This window comes from Hyla sarda, chromosome 8, assembly GCF_029499605.1.
Source record: "Hyla sarda isolate aHylSar1 chromosome 8, aHylSar1.hap1, whole genome shotgun sequence".
In the NCBI taxonomy this organism is placed as follows: Eukaryota; Metazoa; Chordata; class Amphibia; order Anura; family Hylidae; genus Hyla; species Hyla sarda.
This window is the reverse complement of record NC_079196.1, coordinates 50,038,712-50,058,446: the sequence shown is the minus strand read 5'-3', so window position 1 is coordinate 50,058,446 and position 19,735 is coordinate 50,038,712. Positions and strand designations below refer to the sequence as shown.

General features: G+C 41.0%; 1 protein-coding gene across 1 annotated transcript in view; it reads right to left on the bottom strand.

Annotated features, from left to right (window-relative positions):
• Positions 1–2,176: 2,176 nt before the first annotated feature.
• Positions 2,177–19,735, bottom strand: part of NOSTRIN (nitric oxide synthase trafficking) — an 85,478-nt gene continuing 67,919 nt past the window's right edge. The window contains exons 9-16 of the mRNA XM_056534136.1: positions 15,743–15,841; positions 12,789–12,914; positions 12,602–12,710; positions 9,120–9,208; positions 8,673–8,798; positions 3,958–4,192; positions 3,218–3,295; positions 2,177–2,360 (exon numbers count right to left, since the gene is read on the bottom strand). Coding sequence (XP_056390111.1) covers positions 2,236–2,360; positions 3,218–3,295; positions 3,958–4,192; positions 8,673–8,798; positions 9,120–9,208; positions 12,602–12,710; positions 12,789–12,914; positions 15,743–15,841 — 987 coding nt within the window. The 3' untranslated portion in view covers positions 2,177–2,235. The remainder of the gene's footprint in view (positions 2,361–3,217; positions 3,296–3,957; positions 4,193–8,672; positions 8,799–9,119; positions 9,209–12,601; positions 12,711–12,788; positions 12,915–15,742; positions 15,842–19,735) is intronic.

The window sequence follows — 19,735 nt, the reverse complement described above, 5'->3', positions numbered from 1 at the left end:
CGCCCAATGCGACTTTTCGCAGAGAAGTTTCTATTGATAAATTTAGCACCAATGCATTTTTCCATCTAAAATAGACTAGAATGCATCATGTTCTAAAAATCCTCTAAAACAAAAGTCGCAAAAAAGTCGCACATATTTAGACAGCGACTTTCTGTGTGACAAATTTAGATGGGAAAAACCAGTCTAAATCTTTTGATAAATCTCCCCCATATGCGTGTTAGAACAAAGCAAAGTGTTCTACACCCCTATTGAGGCTTCCTGTAGTCCAGAAATAGCTGTTTTTAATATAGATTCGCCGCGAATAAATTCTGATCAAAACACATTTGTTTGAAAATTTCGGCGAATCGGCCGAATTGAATTTTTCAAAAGTTCGCTCATCTCTAGCTGTGACTATGGTGATTTGTGAATGATTTGGTGTGACCCACGGTGGTGGTCCAGGGTATAGGAGCCATAAGGGAATCACATTACAGCCATCTGAATCTATCCATTGAACGTACAGCATGGGGAATTAATCAATGTCTTGGCATCAGTGAGAAGAACATAATACAGCATAAGTCAGTTATAAGACAAAAATAAAGAAATTCGGTCCTCAAGTGCTGGTCTTAGGGACTGTGCCTCTGTGGGGCAGGGGTTTTGTTTAATATAGAATTAAATCTAAAGGAGATTATAAAGCAAACTATAGCTGGTGGGTGAGCAGGGGTGTGGCTTCCCCTGCAGTCCCAAAGCCCAGCCCAGGAGGATTTTTACAGTTCATATAAAAAATGAGATTAATGTTCATGGTTATTTACACCAACAATGCAAAAAAAAAAGTACATTTCAAATTCATCATAATCTCTGGATTCATATAAAAGAACATCTTATATACAGTGACAAAGAGTTGACTGTAAACATTTGTATCCATCAGACCAAAAAATGTGTCTGATTTTTGTCTTAGACAAACAGCAACAAATCACAGCTTATTTTTAAATTTTCTCGGATCAATTTGAGAAAAGAAAGCTGAGCTGCGGTTGGTTGCTATTTGTTCGAGACAAAAAGAAGACCTATATATTTGTCTCAGACAGATTGGTAAACCTGGGCATTTGTGCCTAGATGAAAATTGGCGCATCATTGGACTAAGATAAGTCGGATGGTCATTTCAACAAATTGTCCCCATCTAGGCCAAGCTATTAGGAGGTGATGGGAGCAGTGGTATAGTGTAAGGGTACACACTCATGGTAAACAGGCTCTGCACCACCCACACAGACCACCAGTAGAGAGGATTGTTTGAGTATTAACAGCTCCCACAGTTTTCTTGCCCACCATCCATACACAGATAGTTCCTATATTTCACTACCCTGTCTCTGCCAGGGCCATATCCTGGCACCTAACAAAAGGAAATTTGGTGCCACCATCACCTTCTTTACAGTGGTAATGTGAATAAGAAACCTGGACTTCTATGGACTGGAACCCTATCATATTTAACAAGAAATACAGATTATGTTTTGGATCTGATAATGGTCAAGTTTCATTATGGAGGCCACGTAGTGATCACTTCAATCCTGCCCCCTGCTGGTGTGATACTCTGGGGAGCCACAGTATTCCACAGAAGGTCAATCCTACTAGTGATATGAGGGACACTTACAGGTCAGTGATACTTGCAGGACATCCTGCAGCCACCTGTGTTGTCTCTCTTGGCTTCCCACTGGCACTTTTTGGGAAGATAATGCTCAACCAATCTGTTGCTAATCAAGTATTAATGGTGCCAGCTCCAGCATCCTGTGTGTAGGATCTACAGGCCCAGCTGTAACATCTGTTGGCAAATGTGCCATGGTATGCCAAACAGAACCTGCATGCCTCCATGCCAAACGGTATCACATCTTCTATCCAGGCTAGAGGTGATAAAAAGGGTACTACAGCCTCCTTTAACTTTACAGGCTTCCCCCAATAAACTTATCTCTTTGCTCTAATATTGTAATCACTTCCATATATCCTACAACTCTTCTAGGTTATTGTCTTTGATAGTGAGTGTATTTTAGATCCAGATCCAGCCAGTTGTGTACAGACCCCCATGAGGCTCCAGAACAGTGAGGACCAGGTTATTATACTAAGTTTGGGGTGGACAACTTTATACATCTTATCTATCATTTTCTTCTGCATTGCTCAATACAAAAACCCACAAGTACAGCACAAGTCACCTCACAAGAACCGATCTTTTATTTACATGTACTTTTATGATCCCAAGTTTTAGAGTTTCATCTATGCAGGAGAAGAATGTGAATTTATTTCTTCAACATATGTAGCTGGGAAATAACCTTTCTTCCCATTAAGGGTCCCGTACCACCACCCATCATCAGCTTTACGGGCAATGAGGATGCAGTCATCTGGGGGAATAAAATCTGTATTATTATACAGCACTAATACAATACATTACAGTACTTTATTATATACATTAGTCATACATACAGTATACATAAACCTAGTTTCTGTGTTAGATTTGCCGTTGATTTTACATATACTGGCTATATATCTATCTATATCCTATCTATCTATCTATCTCATATCTATCTATCTATCTATCTCATATCTATCTCATATCTATCTATATCATATCTATCTATCTATCTCATATCTATCTATCTATATATCTATCTATATCATATCTATCTAGATATCTATCTATCTATCTATCTATCTCATATCTATCTATCTATCTCATATCTATCTCATATATATCTATTTATCTATCTATTTATCTCATATCTATCTCATATATATCTATTTATCTATGTCACATATATTAATCTATCTGCAGTATCTTTCTATGTATCTCATATTTATGTATCTACCTATCTAGCTACAATATCTTTCTATCTATCCGATCCATGTGGGAGATAATCAACAATCCTAAAACAATTATATAGATACCTTTTAGGGTTTCATTTTTTTATTTTTTTATTTTTTACCATGGAGCAGTGCATAAGTCTTTACAACCCAGCTTGGCAATCTCAATAATGAGACACACTACCCCCAGTCCCTAAAAGGCCCACTACTATAAAAACAGAAAACCAAAAGTGATAACATTGCCGGATCTATCGCCTGACAGACAATGAGGTCCATAGTGATATCTCTCAGTTTAGCTCTACGCTACTTTTTTTGGCATAAAAATTATGGAATTTGTGACATAGGAGAAGCCAACACATATAGGAACCAAGTGAAAATGATCCTTTATTCAAATTACCTTTCTGTAAGTCAAGTTCATCTTTTCTCTGAGACGCATAGGGGTATAAGACACGGCATTCACCATTATGATCTTCTCCTTTAAGGACAGAAAAAAGGAAGGTGCGATGTAAACTACTGGAATCATAGAGATGTCTTCACCCACTTTCCCACACTACTGTTTTTAATTTTATGGAAAAAAAGGAAATCCTTCACTGTTTTGGAAAATATTCATATGCAATCTCCAAATTCTGATGAAATGTAATTTAATGTAATAAGTAAAAAAGATTATATAAGTACTATGTACAGTGTGTCATGTAAATACGGCAAAAGCTCTCCAAAAGACCACCTCTTGGAAAGACTACCCCAAGATTGATCAGATTTTTCTGTGATAAATTTATAGTTCCCTTGTATTTGGGATCCTCTTGGGGACCTCTTTTTCGGCCATGTTTACACAACAGAATTTCCGGGCCAAATCCGACAGAAAAATTAAATTTTGAAATTCCATTGCAGCAGAGTCCCATTGTTTTCTAGAGTCCCATTGTTTTATTTGTAGAATGTCCGCAAATTTTCCACTGTGTAAACATAGCCTTCCACTTCAACTGTGTGTGGTTCCCTCAGAGAGGCTTCAATGGATATTAAAGTCAGAATTGTTATTTCTGTCAAAATGTCATTAAGCAAATCCAAAAAGAAACACTAATGTCTTGGCTCCTAGCAAAATTGGTCCCATCAAAAATATATGAGATATAAATGTAATCTCACCATTTTCTTGAGCATTACCGCCATGCTTCTTCGTTGACCCACGCCAAGTCTTAGATTTTTTGATTGAGCCCCTTGGAGGTTTACTTGGGTGATCAATGTAAACAGGGTCTACATATTCATTGGATTGTGGATGACTTGACCCATAACTTCTGGTAGACATCCTACTGCTCAGAGAACGTTGTAGTTTAGCGGTATTTATAGACCGAGAAATCTGCACCGAGCACAGTTGGTAGCCCTGTGAATGAGAAAAACATGAACATGTGTGTGGTTTATCATTTTTACTAAGGAAGTATACAAAATAAAGAACTGCACCATATCTATGGGATCATGTATGCAAACACGATTGACAGAATATAGTGAGGACAATAGGTGGAATTTCCTGTCCCTAATAACAAGAAGAACAGCTCCTGAGGACAAACTTCTGCTCCTAGTGAAAGAGGGTTTGGTCTTCCACAAAATTAATAATCACAAGTACATATACGTTTACAGTTGTTTCATGTCACTACAGATAATACTGCATTTTGTTTTGACGGAACAAATATAATATTTAAAAATTTTTAAAAAAATGTGAATAAGTCCTTCCCCCAATAAAAATATAAATATTTAAAGGGGTATTCCGGGATTTTTTTTTATTTGACTATGCTACAGGGGCTGTAAAGTTAGTGTAGTTCATAATATATTGTCTGTACCTGTGTGTAACAGTTTTCTCACAATTCTTATGTGATTTTCACCCCAATATTTGTTTTTACCAGCATACAAAAAGGCTGTTGTCTCAGATTTTTCCCAGGTTGCAATGCGGCCGAGACCTGACATCACTAGTCAGCTGATGACAGGGAGCCTGTCTGCTTCAATGGGTGGAGCGATCGCTTGGTGAGAGAGAGATCTGTAATGCCGAGCGCTCCGGGTCCCGCATCCATCCCGGAGCGCTCACGGCGTGTGTCCTCCTGCAGCGCCCCGGTCTGTCCCTCTGACCGGGAGCGCTGCTACAGTGCTGCCGGCGGGTATGCGATCCGCGTGGCGGCACAAGTCCGCCCGCGGGTCGCATCCCGTTCTACTTACCTCCTTCTGCCTGCTGTGTCCTCCCAGCGTGCGCGGCCCCGTTCTCTCTTAAATTTAAAGGGCCAGTGCACCATTAATTGGTGCCTGGCCCAATCACTGTAAAACACTATAAAACCCCACTTCCCCTTCCTGTCCTTGCCGGATCTTGTTGCCTAGAGCCTTGTGAAAGTGTTTCTTGAGTGTCCATTGCCTTTGTACCCAGAACCTTTGCTGTTGCCCCTGACTACGAACCTTGCCGCCTGCCCTGACCTTCTGCTACGTCTGACCTTGCCTTTGCCTTGTCCTTTTGTACGGCGCCATCTCAGCTGCCAGAGGGGTTGAGTCGCTACCGGGTGGAACGACCTGGGGTTACCGCCGCAGCAAGTCCATCCCGCTTTGCGGCAGGCTCTGGTGAATACCAGTAACCCCTTAGACTCTGTTCCCCTGGTACGGACCACGCCATCACCTCTCTGGCACAGAGGATCCACCTACAGTGTCCTCACCATCCGCCAGCCCGGACCCTGACAGTAGATCCGGCCATGGATTCCGCTGAGGTGCCGCTACCAAGCCTTGGAGACCTCACCACCGTTGTAGCTCAACAGTCTCAACAGGTAGCCCAACAAGGACATCAGTTGATCCAACTGACTGTAATGGTTCAGCAACTTCTGCCTCTACTGCAGCAGCTGTCTTCTCCGCCAGCTCCTGCCCCTCCTCAATTGCAAGCTGCCGCTTCCAGTACCAGAGTCCATCTTTCTCTTCCTGACAAGTTTGACGGGTACTCTAAGTTGTGCCGTGGCTTCCTGACCCAGTGTTTTCTGCACTTGGAGCTGTTGGCTGACCAATTTTCAACTGAACGGTCAAAGGTGGCATTCGTGGTCAGCTTACTTTCTGGAAAGGCATTGTCTTGGGCCACTCCTCTTTGGGACCGCAGCGATCCAGTCACCACTTCAGTCCAGACCTTCTTCTCAGAAGTACGCTCTGTCTTTGAGGAACCAGCCCGGGTTTCTTCAGCCGAGACAGCTTTGTTGAATCTTGTCCAAGGAAACTCTACAGTGGGCGATTACGCCATTCAGTTTCAGACTCTTGCCTCAGAATTAGCCTGGAATAATGAGGCTCTCTGTGCGACCTTCAAGAAAGGTTTATCCAGCCACATCAAAGATGTTCTGGCCGCACAAGAGATACCCTCAGCCCTGTATGAACTAATCCATTTGGCCACCCGCATTGATATGCGTTTTTCAGAAAGGCGACAGGAGCTACGCCAAGAAAAGGATCTTGTGCACACCAGGCGGTTTCCCCGCCTAACACCTCTCTTTCAGCATCTGCTGCAACCTGTTACTGTGCCTTCCTCAGAGGAGAAAGGAATCATTATCCACTCCTCCTTATCTCTGAACTGTGACCATCTGCGGGGAGCAAACATTTTTACCAAACTTGATCTAAGAGGGGCTTATAATCTTATCCGTATACATGAAGGAGACGAGTGGAAGACTGCATTCAACACCCGTGACGGACATTTTGAGTATCTTGTCATGCCTTTTGGCCTTTGCAACGCCCCTGCAGTTTTCCAGGACTTTGTCAATGAAATTTTTCATCACATGCTGTATACCTGTGTAGTAGTCTATCTGGATGACATTCTTATTTTTTCTTCCAACTCTGAGGAACATCGCCTCCATGTCCGTCTGGTGTTACAGCGCCTACGCAAAAATCATCTTTATACTAAGATTAAAAAATGTCTCTTTGAACGCAGCAGTCTACCTTTCCTGGGATACATTGTGTCCAGTCAAGGCCTTCAAATGGAGCCTGACAAGCTTTCTGCGGTTCTGGATTGGCCAGCCCCTCTGGACTGCGAGCTATCCAACGTTTCCTTGGGTTCTCTAACTACTATCGTCAATTTATTCCCCACTTCTCCACCATCATTGCACCTATTGTAGCATTGACCAAGAAAGACATGAACCCGAGGTCCTGGCCACCAATGGCGGAGGAGGCCTTTAACCTTCTCAAGGCTGCCTTCGCTTCTGCACCTGTTCTGTCCAGGCCTGATCCCTCGAGGCCTTTTATTCTCAAAGTGGATGCTTCTTCTGTCGGTGCCGTTGCCGTTTTAACGGCGGGCTCTGGTGAATACCAGTAATCCCTTAGACTCCATTCCCCTGGTACGGCCCGCGCCATCACCTCTCTGGCACAGAGGATCCACCTACAGTGTCCTCACCATCCCCCAGCCCGGACCCTGACAAGATCAATCTGCAACTAATGGAAGAGCTGTGGGCACCCTGATTGAAAACCACAGGTCTTTTGAATGGATGCAGCTCATTTATGTTTCAATGGGTGGGGTGGCTGATGTGTGGGAGCGAGGAAAATGGAATTATGGGATTAGTAGGGAAAAGAAGAAAACAAACAGGAAATACCAGTTCACAAAAAGCTAGCCACAGTGTTATTGTAATCTCACAACATAACACCCAAGCACAGATCCTTCCTAAGCATGTCCATTACTGTCTGCCAGGTACGTACTAAAATCACCTTATGGTGGATAACCCCTTTAAATTCCCCTTTTTCCATTTAACAAAAAATGTTATAAAATAAATAAAAAATGTAAAATAAAAAGTAAAAAAAAAAGGTTAAAAAAATGTGAATAAGTTCCTCCCTGAATCGAGATAGGAGGACGGGATAGGAGGATGGCATAGGAGGACGGGAAAGGAGGTCGGGATAGGAGGTCGGGATATGGGGTTGGGATATGACAACAGTATATGAGGATGGGATATGAAATCAAAAGCTTCCTCCTTTGTTTATTTTCCTCCCCAACAAGGATTAGGAAGGAAAAACCAGGCAACACCGGGTACTCAGCTAGTTTATTATAAAGGTACCTCTTTTCATTAGCTCACAGTGTTAGAAATCGTCTCAGGGGGAGGAACGTGTCCCTCCCTTGTGGTGATGGGAGGTGATCGGTTTGACTCATGCAGCCTTGTCCATGAGTCATGTCTTGTCCATGACTCATGGACAAGCCTGATGCTGCTGCAGGACTGGTTATTGTCCCAGTAGGTATGGGGACCCCTAGTGGTGGGATTTTCAGTAGCTGATTATTATATATTCAAAACTTTTTTATACAACCACATAACAAAAAGTCTTTAATTTTCATCAGTAACATCTGACGTTTTTGGATCTGACTGTGCCCATTTGAAGGGTTAAATGCTGCTGCCAGTTTAAACTGTGGAATTTAAATGGTTAAATAGCCGGCATCAGAGATCTCCCTGTACCAGCTATAAGTGATGGTAGCCAGAATCTGTCCGATAAGGAGCAGGCTCGGCTCCTGAGAGTTCCTCCATATACCCTTCATGCAAATGGGACATAACTATACACTCATTTGTGGAAAAGAGTGAAATAAAGCGATAGGAAAACTGCAAATTTTGCTTTGGGTAACATTTTCTTTCAAATAAACTTTGAACTTTAATGAAAAACAACTTTAAAAATGGCCCCATACATAGGTCCCCTATTTGTTTTTGTTTTTTATTTTTAATTTAATTTTAATCTGTTGTCCCTCTGTTTGGAAAAATTTTTGAAAAGTCTTAAAATAAACAGTTTCTTTAAAAAAAAAAAAAAAATTGCACTTAAATAAAATTCAAGTCTTCCAGTACTTCTCAGGTCCATTCATACCAGAATAAATCAGCGACAAAACCATAGATCCGTACCTTCTCTTTCCACTTTATCATCCGCTCGCTGCAGGGATGAGTCGGGAGAGTTTTCTGCTCAAGTTGTGCCAAGGCCAAAGAGAGTTTGAAGTGATTCGCTTCCAGGAGGTTGATTTTCAAGTTTGTCTATAAAACCATAAAACCATTTATATCGTCATACGACACAAGGGAAATTACGTTTTTAAGACAGAAACTGATTTTCAAAATATACATTATAAAAAAGTGATATATTTATTAAAAAATAAAAAAATAAAAAAAAGAGCAAAACAATTGAAAAACTCTGAAGAAGGAAAAGTGATGGTTTATAGGTTGATCATCTCTCGGAGAAGTGCGAGGCTCTCCTGGGGAGGAATATAAAAATAGCAGAAGGCGATGGAGAGTTGAAGTGCGGGCTGCGGAAATTGAGATCATTTCTCATACTTTGCATGTAGTTTGAATAATGTCTACCTCGTCCAGGAGAACAGCTGTATCCTCCTCATTTTTCACATCAGAAAACGCTGGGTTTTCTCCATAGGCTCTCATCATTTTTTCCAGTCCTATAAAAATGTTAAAATAACATTATTTTAAGGTTATGACTTTATATATATATATATATATATATATATATATATATATATATATATATAGTCCGGGCATGCTGGGAGTTGTAGTTTTGCAACAGCTGGTAGCACTCTGGTTGGGAAACATTGATATATACTGTACGTGTGTGTGTGTGTGTGTGTATTTGTTCAAGTTGAACATGCATGGTATGTTTTAATTTTGCCAAACAAATGTGTATATATATATATATATATATATATATATATATATATACATACACATAGCTATACACTGTATATATATATAGATAGAAAGATATTTATTTACTTATTTTTATTTAATTTTTTGCCTTAGAAAAACAAGCCCTCATATCGGCCTATGGGTGAAATATTGTGGGTGGATGATTTTTTTCCAGTCCTATAATAATAACAACATTAATTTAAGGTAATGACTGGAAGTTGTAGTTTTGCAACAGCTGGCGGAACCCTGGTTGGGAAGCACCAATATTTACTGTACGTGTGTGTGTGTATTTGTTCATACACCGATATTTACTGTACGTGTGTGTGTATTTGTTCATACACCGATATTTACTGTACGTGTGTGTGTATTTGTTCATACATCGATATTTACTGTACGTGTGTGTGTGTATTTGTTCATACCCCGATAGTTACTGTACATGTGTGTATGTATTTGTTCATACACCGATATTTACTGTACATGTGTGTATGTATTTGTTCATACACCGATATTTTCTGTACGTGTGTATATTTGTTCATACACCGATATTTACTGTACGTGTGTGTGTGTATTTGTTCATACATCGATATTTACTGTACGTGTGTGTGTATTTGTTCATACACCGATATTTACTGTACGTGTGTGTATTTGTTCATACACCAATATTTACTGTACGTGTGTGTGTGTGTATTTGTTCATACACCGATATTTACTGTACGTGTGTGTGTATTTGTTCATACACCGATATTTACTGTACGTGTGTGTGTGTTTGTTCATACACCGATATTTACTGTACGTGTGTGTATTAGTTCATACACCGATATTTACTGTACGTGTGCGTATTTGTTCATACACCGATATTTACTGTACGTGTGTGTGTATTTGTTCATACACCGATATTTACTGTACATGTGTGTGTGTGTATTTGTTCCTACACCAATATTTACTGTACGTGTGTGTGTAATTGTTCATACACCGATATTTACTGTGTGTGTGTGTGTATTTGTTCATATACCGATATTTACTGCACGTGTGTGTATGTATTTTTTCATACACCAATATTTACTGTACGTGTGTGTATTTGTTCATACACCGATATTTACTGTACGTGTGTGTGTGTATTTATTCATACACCGATATTTACTGTACGTGTGTGTGTGTATTTGTTCATACATCGATATTTACTGTACGTGTGTGTGTATTTGTTCATACACCAATATTTACTGTACGTGTGTGTGTCTATTTGTTCATACACCGATATTTACTGTACGTGTGTGTGTGTATTTGTTCATACACCGATATTTACTGTACGTGTGTGTGTATTTGTTCATACACCGATATTTACTATATGTGTGTATTTGTTCATACACCGATATTTACTGTACGTGTGTGTGTATTTGTTCATACACTGATATTTACTGTACGTGTGTGTGTGTGTGTGCGTGTATTTGTTCATGCATGGTATGTGCACTGAATAAGTAAAAAAGAAAAAAAACTGATAGATTTCTGTCTTTATGCAAGAGTGTTGTGTATTTATGGAATATCGTGCAGTTTTTCATTTGGATCCATTCCTGATTTTGGCAGAATTTCAGTGCCGGATTCCACATTGAATTCAACTGGATTCGGCTGCGCTGTGTACCTCCAGATGTTTCCGGCACGGAATTTCCATTTTCCATGTCCGCACAAAGAATGAACACGTTCATTCTTTGTGCAGAGTCTGCACGGAATGCATAGCCATCTATGAGACGGCGCTTTCCTGTGCGGTCCTAGTGCCGGCATATTATGCCAGCACCCCGCAATGTCCGCACAGAGATTTTCCATGCGGACATTCCGGCGTGTGAATAAAGCCTAACAATACTGACTGAAATACTATGTGAACCCAGCCTAAGACTGACAGCCGGGACCCGCTGGAATATCACAGATCAGGGTGACATCCGGCATTAACCCTTTAGATGCCAAAAAACAATGCCCCTTCCCTAATAAAAGTTTAAATCACCCCCAAATAAATAAAATAGTGTAGACAAAAATGAACATATATGACATCTCTATGTTGGGAAATGTCTGATCTATTAAAACATGATGCCAAACATTGAAAAAAAGGTTTAAAACTATAGATAACAGCAAAAAAAAAAAGTGCCCTCATACAGCCCCATAAACAAAAAGAAAAGTGTTATAGGGTATACATGAAATGGTATGGACAGAATAAAGATACAGTGTAATTTTTACTGTAGATATAAAAATAACATTTATATTTATTTTTTTTGTGGTAAAATGATTGATGTCATTACAGAGTACAATTGAGGACACCAGAAAAACAAGCCCTCATACAGGTCTGTGGGTGGAAAATTGTTGTGTTCGGCTGTGTTCACATGGCAGAATTTTTGCACGGAATTCTGCATGAAAATTCTGCAGTTATTTCCTCAGAAACTAATTGCTCGTTGACTTCAATGGAATTCCTGCAGCGGAAATTCTGCTGTGTGAATGGGACAGCGGAATCCCAGTGAAGTGTATTGGCTATAAATTCATGAGAATTTTCATGCGAAATTCCATGCAGAAATTCTGGCATGTGAAAATTGCTGTATTTGCTTTGGTGCTTAAAGGGGTACTCTGGTGGAAAACAATTTTTTTTATGAACACTAATGCCAGAAAGTAAAACAGATTTGTAAATTACTTCTATTAAAAAAAAATCTTAGTCCTTCCAGTACTTATCAGCTGCTGTACACTACAGAGGAAGTTCTTTTATTTTTGAATTTCTTTCCAGTCTGACCACAGTGCTCTCTGCTGACACCTCTGTCCATGTTAGGAACTGTCCAGAGCAGGAGAGGTTTGCTATGGGGATTAGCTCCTGCTCTGGACAGTTCCCGACATGTACAGATGTGTCAGCAGAGAGCACTGTGGTCAGACAGAAAACAAATTCCAAAAGGAAAGGAATTCCTGTGGAGCATACAGCAGCTGATAAGTACTGGAAGGGTTAAGATGTTTTAATAGAAGTAATTTACACATTTTTTTACTTTCTGGCACCAGTTGATAAAAAAAAATAATAATAATTCCACCGGAGTACCCCTTTAAGGTCCAGAATGTGTCCAGGCAGAGGGGACAGTGTTTAAATATATTTGTTGTTGCAGAGTGAACAATGAGCAGATCCATCTCACCTTCTCGGTCCTTCATTGCTTTCTCAATGTCATTCTGGAGCCTTTGAAGCTTCTCATTAATAGAATTGATTCTTCTATTTTCATCCATAATAGCGGAGTTGTCTTCTTCCTAAAGCACATAAAAGTGTTGATATCTAATGTAGAACACATGAAGATTAGATTTTTTTCTAGTGCTTTTAAATCTTACATAATATTCCAGTAGTAAGAATTCGGACTTGTTGTCTTCAGTAAAGATGGTTGTTTCTTCCATAAAAGTCTGAATATCTTTCTCAACATCAATGCTTTTAATGGCCTGATCGATTTGGCTCTGACACTATAATAAAGATACAAAGTATACAATGCATTATACTGCAGTATCTGTAAGGCTGCATTCACACTAGAAAATGTCTCCGTTTTAAAGATCCGTTCAATGTTCCGTTATAAAAAACCTGAAAATCGGCCATTAAACGGCCATTACAAAATCCCATACGGCCATTACAAAATCCCATATGGCCGTTAGAAAATCCCATCATAGTCTATGGGATTTTTACATTATCTGTTTTAACCCATTATAGCCCGTTATTAATAACGGACGTTATTTTGTGACGGGCAAATGAACGGAAGAAATGGTGCATGCACTATTTCTCCCATTACTATCTTCCGTCATAAAATAACGTCTGTTATTAATAACGGGCTATAATGGGTTAAAACAGATAATGTAAAAATCCCATAGACTATGATGGGATTTTCTAACGGCCTATTTTCAGGTTATTTATAACGGAATATTGAACGGATCTTTAAAACGGATACATTTTATAGTGTGAAAGGCCTAATATACGTTTTCCTGCACACAATAACAAACAAACCTAAAAACCTCCACATTGCTATCTAGAAACTTCAGAAAAGCTGCTGATGACAGATCTTTTATTTTGTGTCTCTATTTAGAACCTTCAGTTCACAGTTCATTAGGGTTTATCTGGGCTTTTAGGCTTGTCGGGACATTTCGGACACGGCTATTCTTCCCCCCCCCCCCCCCCCCCGTTGCATCTCCTTAAAAATAACATGAGCAGGTTTTCATACTCCAGTATTTCCATTAATCCGGCAAAGTAATTTTTTAATATTTTTATTATACTAAATGTATTAATGCAAATTAACATGAAAATATATATATATATATATATATATATATATATATATATATATACACACCGTATTTTTCGCCCTATAGGACGCACCGGCATATAACACGCACCCAATTTTAAAGGTGTAAAATCTAGAAAAAAAAGATTCTGAACCCCACAGTGATCTTCAACCTGCGGACCTCCAGATGTTGCAAAACTACAACTCCCCGGGAGTTTTGCAACATCTGGAGGTCCTCAGGTTGAAGACCACTGGATAGGAGGTAGAATTCATGTGTCCCCGCCGCTCCGGACCCGTCACCCCTGCCCTGGATGTTGCCCTCCATCGCTGTCGCCATGTCCACGGGATGTCCCCGACGCTCTGGACGTCATCTTCCCCGGGATCCACGCTCTACGTCGCCGTCATCACGTCGCTACGCACGCCGCTCCTATTGGATGATGGGACGGCGTGCGCAATGACGTGATGACGACGAAGGAGAGCGCCAGCCATGCAGGGGATCCCGGCACGGAGCAGACACTGAGGAGGCAGGTAAGGTCCCTCCCGGTGTCCTGTAAGCTGTTCGGGACGCCGCGAATTCACCGCAGCGGTCCCGAACAGCCCGGCTGAGCAGCCGGGTTAGTGTCACTTTCGCTTCAGAGGTGGTGGTCAGCTTTGATCGCCGCGTCTGAAGGGTAAATACAGGGCATCACCATGATAGGCCGCAGGGACCGCTGCGATAGGTGTGTATTTGCCGTATAAGACGCACCAACTCCCCCCCCCCCCCGTTTTGGGGAAGAAAAAGTGCGTCTTATGCGGCGATAAAAACAGTATATATATATATATATATATATATATATATATATTGTCACTTATTAAACCATGATTTATTTACAAACAGTCCCAGATGGGGAGTTTGACTGGGGCGGTACACCTGTCAAACCGTAACGCAGGTGTCCTAAGGCGAGCCCAGGGATGACAGAAACCTCCCTTGGAGCTCAGGTCATGAGACACAGAGCTGGGAGAGACCACGCTGTTACGCCGAGCGCTCCGGGTCCCTGCTCCTCCCCGGAGCGCTCGCGGCATTCCTCTCTCTGCAGTGCCCCGGTCAGACCCGCTGACCGGGAGCTCTGCACTGACACTGCTGGCGGGGATGCGATTCGCATAGCGGGACGCGCCCGCTCGCGAATCGCATCCCAAGTCACTCACCTGTCCCGATCCCCGGATGTCACGTCCTGGCGCGCACGGCTCCGCTCCTTAGGGTGCGCGCGCGCCAGCTCTTTAAAGTTTAAAGGGCCAGTGCACCAATGATTGGTGCCTGGCCCAATCAGTCTGATTAGCTTCCACCTGTCACCTGTCTATTTAACCTCACTTCTCCTTCCCTTCCTTGCCGGATCTTGTTGCGTTTGTGCCTTGAGAAAGCGTTTATTGTGTTGCCATAACTGTGTTCCTGACCTCTTGCTATCTCCATTGACTACAAACCTTGCCGCCTGCCCCGACCTTCTGCTACGTCTGACCTTGCCTCTGTCTAGTCCTTCTGTCCCACGCCTTCTCAGCAGTCAGCGAGGTTGAGCCATTGCCGGTGGATACCACCTGGTTGCTACCGCCGCAGCAAGACCATCCCGCTTTGCGGCGGGCTCTGGTGAATACCAGTAGCAACCTAGAACCGGTCCACCGACACGGTCCACGCCAATCCCTCGCTGACACAGAGGATCCACATCCAGCCTACCGAATCCTAACACACGCTAAGCTCATACTTCTCCCGTCTCGTTCTCTTGATCGGTCAGGGTCTCATTGTTCAGCCGATAAAAACCTTTGATAAGTTTCTACGACCCGTGCGTGTTTATGTATGTCCTATAACTCACCTATAGCCACGTGGCTATAGCAATTAAAACATGTACAGTAGTTCTATATCATGATTGATAATGCTAGGTTACCCTATTGAGCAAATAGCTATTTAAGAAATAAAGTTGTTTATGATAATTTTTATAAAACAAACAAATAAACAAGCATTATGTCATTGTCTGGAAGGCAGAGTATACTTACAGCACTGAGTGTCTGTCCATAGGTAAGTACATGCTGGTTGTATAGAGTCAGGTTGTGAGAAAGGACTTGTATTCTCTCCTTTTCAATGTCTTGAATTTTCTAAAATTCAAAAATAAAAAGCAACTAAAAAATGATCTCACAATTAATCATAATAGGAAATACAATATAGCAAGAAAACAACAATAGCAAGCAAGTCTAACAGATACATAATATACAAAAATATATGTATATACAGTATCTCCCATAAATGAGTCCACTCCTCACATTATATATACAGTATCTCCCATAAGTGAGTCCACCCCTCACATTATATATACAGTATCTCCCATAAGTGAGTCCACCCCTCACATTATATATACAGTATCTCCCATAAGTGAGTCCACCCCTCACATTATATATACAGTATCTCCCATAAGTGAGTCCACCCCTCACATTATATATACAGTATCTCCCATAAGTGAGTCCACCCCTCACATTATATATACAGTATCTCCCATAAGTGAGTCCACCCCTCACATTATATATACAGTATATCCCATAAGTGAGTCCACCCCTCACATTATATATACAGTATATCCCATAAGTGAGTCCACCCCTCACATTATATACAGTATCTCCCATAAGTGAGTCCACCCCTCACATTATATATACAGTATCTCCCATAAGTGAGTCCACCCCTCACATTATATACAGTATCTCCTATAAGTGACTCCACCCCTCACATCATATACAGTATCTCCCATAAGTGAGTCCACCCCTCACATTATACACAGTATCTCCCATAAGTGAGTCCACCCCTCACATTATATATACAGTATCTCCCATAAGCGAGTCCACCCCTCACATTATATATACAGTATCTCCCATAAGTGACACTACCCCTCACATTATATACAGTATCTGCTATAAGTGAGTCCACCCCTCACATTATATACAGTATCTCCCATAAGTGACTCCACCCCTCACATTATATATACAGTATCTCACATAAGTGACTCCACCCCTCACATTACATATACAGTATCTCCCATAAGTGAGTCCACCCCTCACATTATACATACAGTATCTCCTATAAGTGAGTCCACCCCTCACATTATATATACAGTATCTCCCATAAGTGACTCCACCCCTCACATTATATATACAGTATCTCCCATAAGTGACTCCACCCCTCACATTATATATACAGTATCTCCCATAAGTGAGTTCACCCCTCACATTATATACAGTATCTCCCATAAGTGAGTCCACCCCTCACATTATATATATACAGTATCTCCCATAAGTGAGTCCACCCCTCACATTATATATACAGTATCTCCCATAAGTGACTCCACCCCTCACATTATATATACAGTATCTCCTATAAGTGAGTCCACCCCTCACATTATATATACAGTATCTCCCATAAGTGACTCCACCCCTCACATTATATATACAGTATCTCCCATAAGTGACTCCACCCCTCACATTATATATACAGTATCTCCCATAAGTGAGTCCACTCCTCACATTATATATACAGTATCTCCCATAAGTGATTCCACCCCTCACATTATATATACAGTATCACCCATAAGTGACTCCACCCCTCACATTATATACAGTATCTCCCATAAGTGAGTCCACCCCTCATATTATATACAGTATCTCCCATAAGTGACTCCACCCCTCACATTATATACAGTATCTCCCATAAGTGACTCCACCCCTCACATTATATATACAGTATCTCCCATAAATGAGTCCACCCCTCACATTATATATACAGTATCTCCCATAAGTGAGTCCACACCTCACATTATATACAGTATCTCCCATAAGTGAGTCCACCCCTCACATTATATACAGTATCTCCCATAAGTGAGTCCACCCCTCATATTATATACAGTATCTCCATAAGTGATTCCACACCTCACATTATATACAGTATATCCCAAAAGTGACTCCACCCCTCACATTATATATACAGTATATCCCATAAGTGACTCCACCCCTCACATTATATACAGTATCTCCCATAAGTGAGTCCACTCCTCACATTATATACAGTATCTCCCATAAGTGAGTCCACCCCTCACATTATATACAGTATCTCCCATAAGTGAGTCCACCCCTCACATTATAAACAGTATCTCCCAAAAGTGAGTCCACACCTCACATTACATACAGTATCTCCCATAAGTGAGTCCACCCCTCACATTATATACAGTATCTCCCATAAGTGAGTCCACCCCTCACATTATATACAGTATCTCCCATAAGTGACTCCACCCCTCACATTATATATACAGTATATCCCATAAGTGAGTCCACCCCTCACATTATATACAGTATCTCCCATAAGTGAGTCCACCCCTCACATTATATACAGTATATACCATAAGTGAGTCCACCCCTCATATTATATATACAGTATCTCCCATAAGTGAGTCCACCCCTCACATTTTATACAGTATCTCCCATTAGTGAGTCCACCCCTCACATTATATACAGTATCTCCCATAAGTGAGTCCACCCCTCACATTATATATACAGTATCTCCCATAAGTGACTCCACCCCTCACATTATATATACAGTATCTCCCATAAGAGAGTCCACCCCTCACATTATATATACAGTATCTCCCATAAGTGAGTCCACCCCTCACATTATATATACAGTATCTCCCATTAGTGAGTCCACCCCTCACATTATATACAGTATCTCCCATAAGTGAGTCCACCCCTCACATTATATACAGTATCTCCCATAAGTGAGTCCACCCCTCACATTATATACAGTATCTCCCATAAGTGAGTCCACCCCTCACATTATATACAGTATCTCCCATAAGTGAGTCCACTCCTCACATTATATACAGTATCTCCCATAAGTGAGTCCACCCCTCACATTATATATACAGTATCTCCCATAAGTGACTCCACCCCTCACATTATATATACAGTATATCCCATAAGTGAGTCCACCCCTCACATTATATATACAGTATCTCCCATAAGTGAGTCCACACCTCACATTATGTACAGTATCTCCCATAAGTGAGTCCACCCCTCACATTATATATACAGTATCTACCATAAGTGACTCCACCCCTCATGTTATATACAGTATCTCCCATAAGTGAGTCCACCCCTCACATTATATATACAGTATATCCCATAAGTGAGTCCACCCATCACATTATATATACAGTATATCCCATAAGTGACTCCACCCCTCACATTATATACAGTATCTCCCATAAGTGAGTCCACCCCTCACATTATATATACAGTATCTCCCATAAGTGAGTCCACCCCTCACATTATATACAGTATATACCATAAGTGAGTCCACCCCTCATATTATATATACAGTATCTCCCATAAGTGAGTCCACCCCTCACATTATATACAGTATCTCCCATAAGTGAGTCCACCCCTCACATTATATATACAGTATCTCCCATAAGTGATTCCACCCCTCACATTATATACAGTATCTCCCAAAAGTGAGTCCACCCCTCACATTATATATACAGTATCTCCCATAAGTGAGTCCACCCCTCACATTATATACAGTATCTCCCATAAGTGAGTCCACCCCTCACATTATATATACATTATCTCCCATACGTGACTCCACCCCTCACATTATATACAGTATCTCCCATAAGTGAGTCCACCCCTCACATTATATATACAGTATATCCCATAAGTGAGTCCACCCCTCACATTATATATACAGTATCTCCCATAAGTGAGTCCACCCCTCACATTATATATACAGTATCTCCCATAAGTGAGTCCACCCCTCACATTATATATACAGTATCACCCATAAGTGAGTCCACCCCTCACATTATATATACAGTATCTCCCATAAGTGAGTCCACCCCTCACATTATATATACAGTATCTCCCATAAGTGAGTCCACCCCTCACATTATATGTACAGTATCACCCATAAGTGAGTCCACCCCTCACATTATATATACAGTATATCCCATA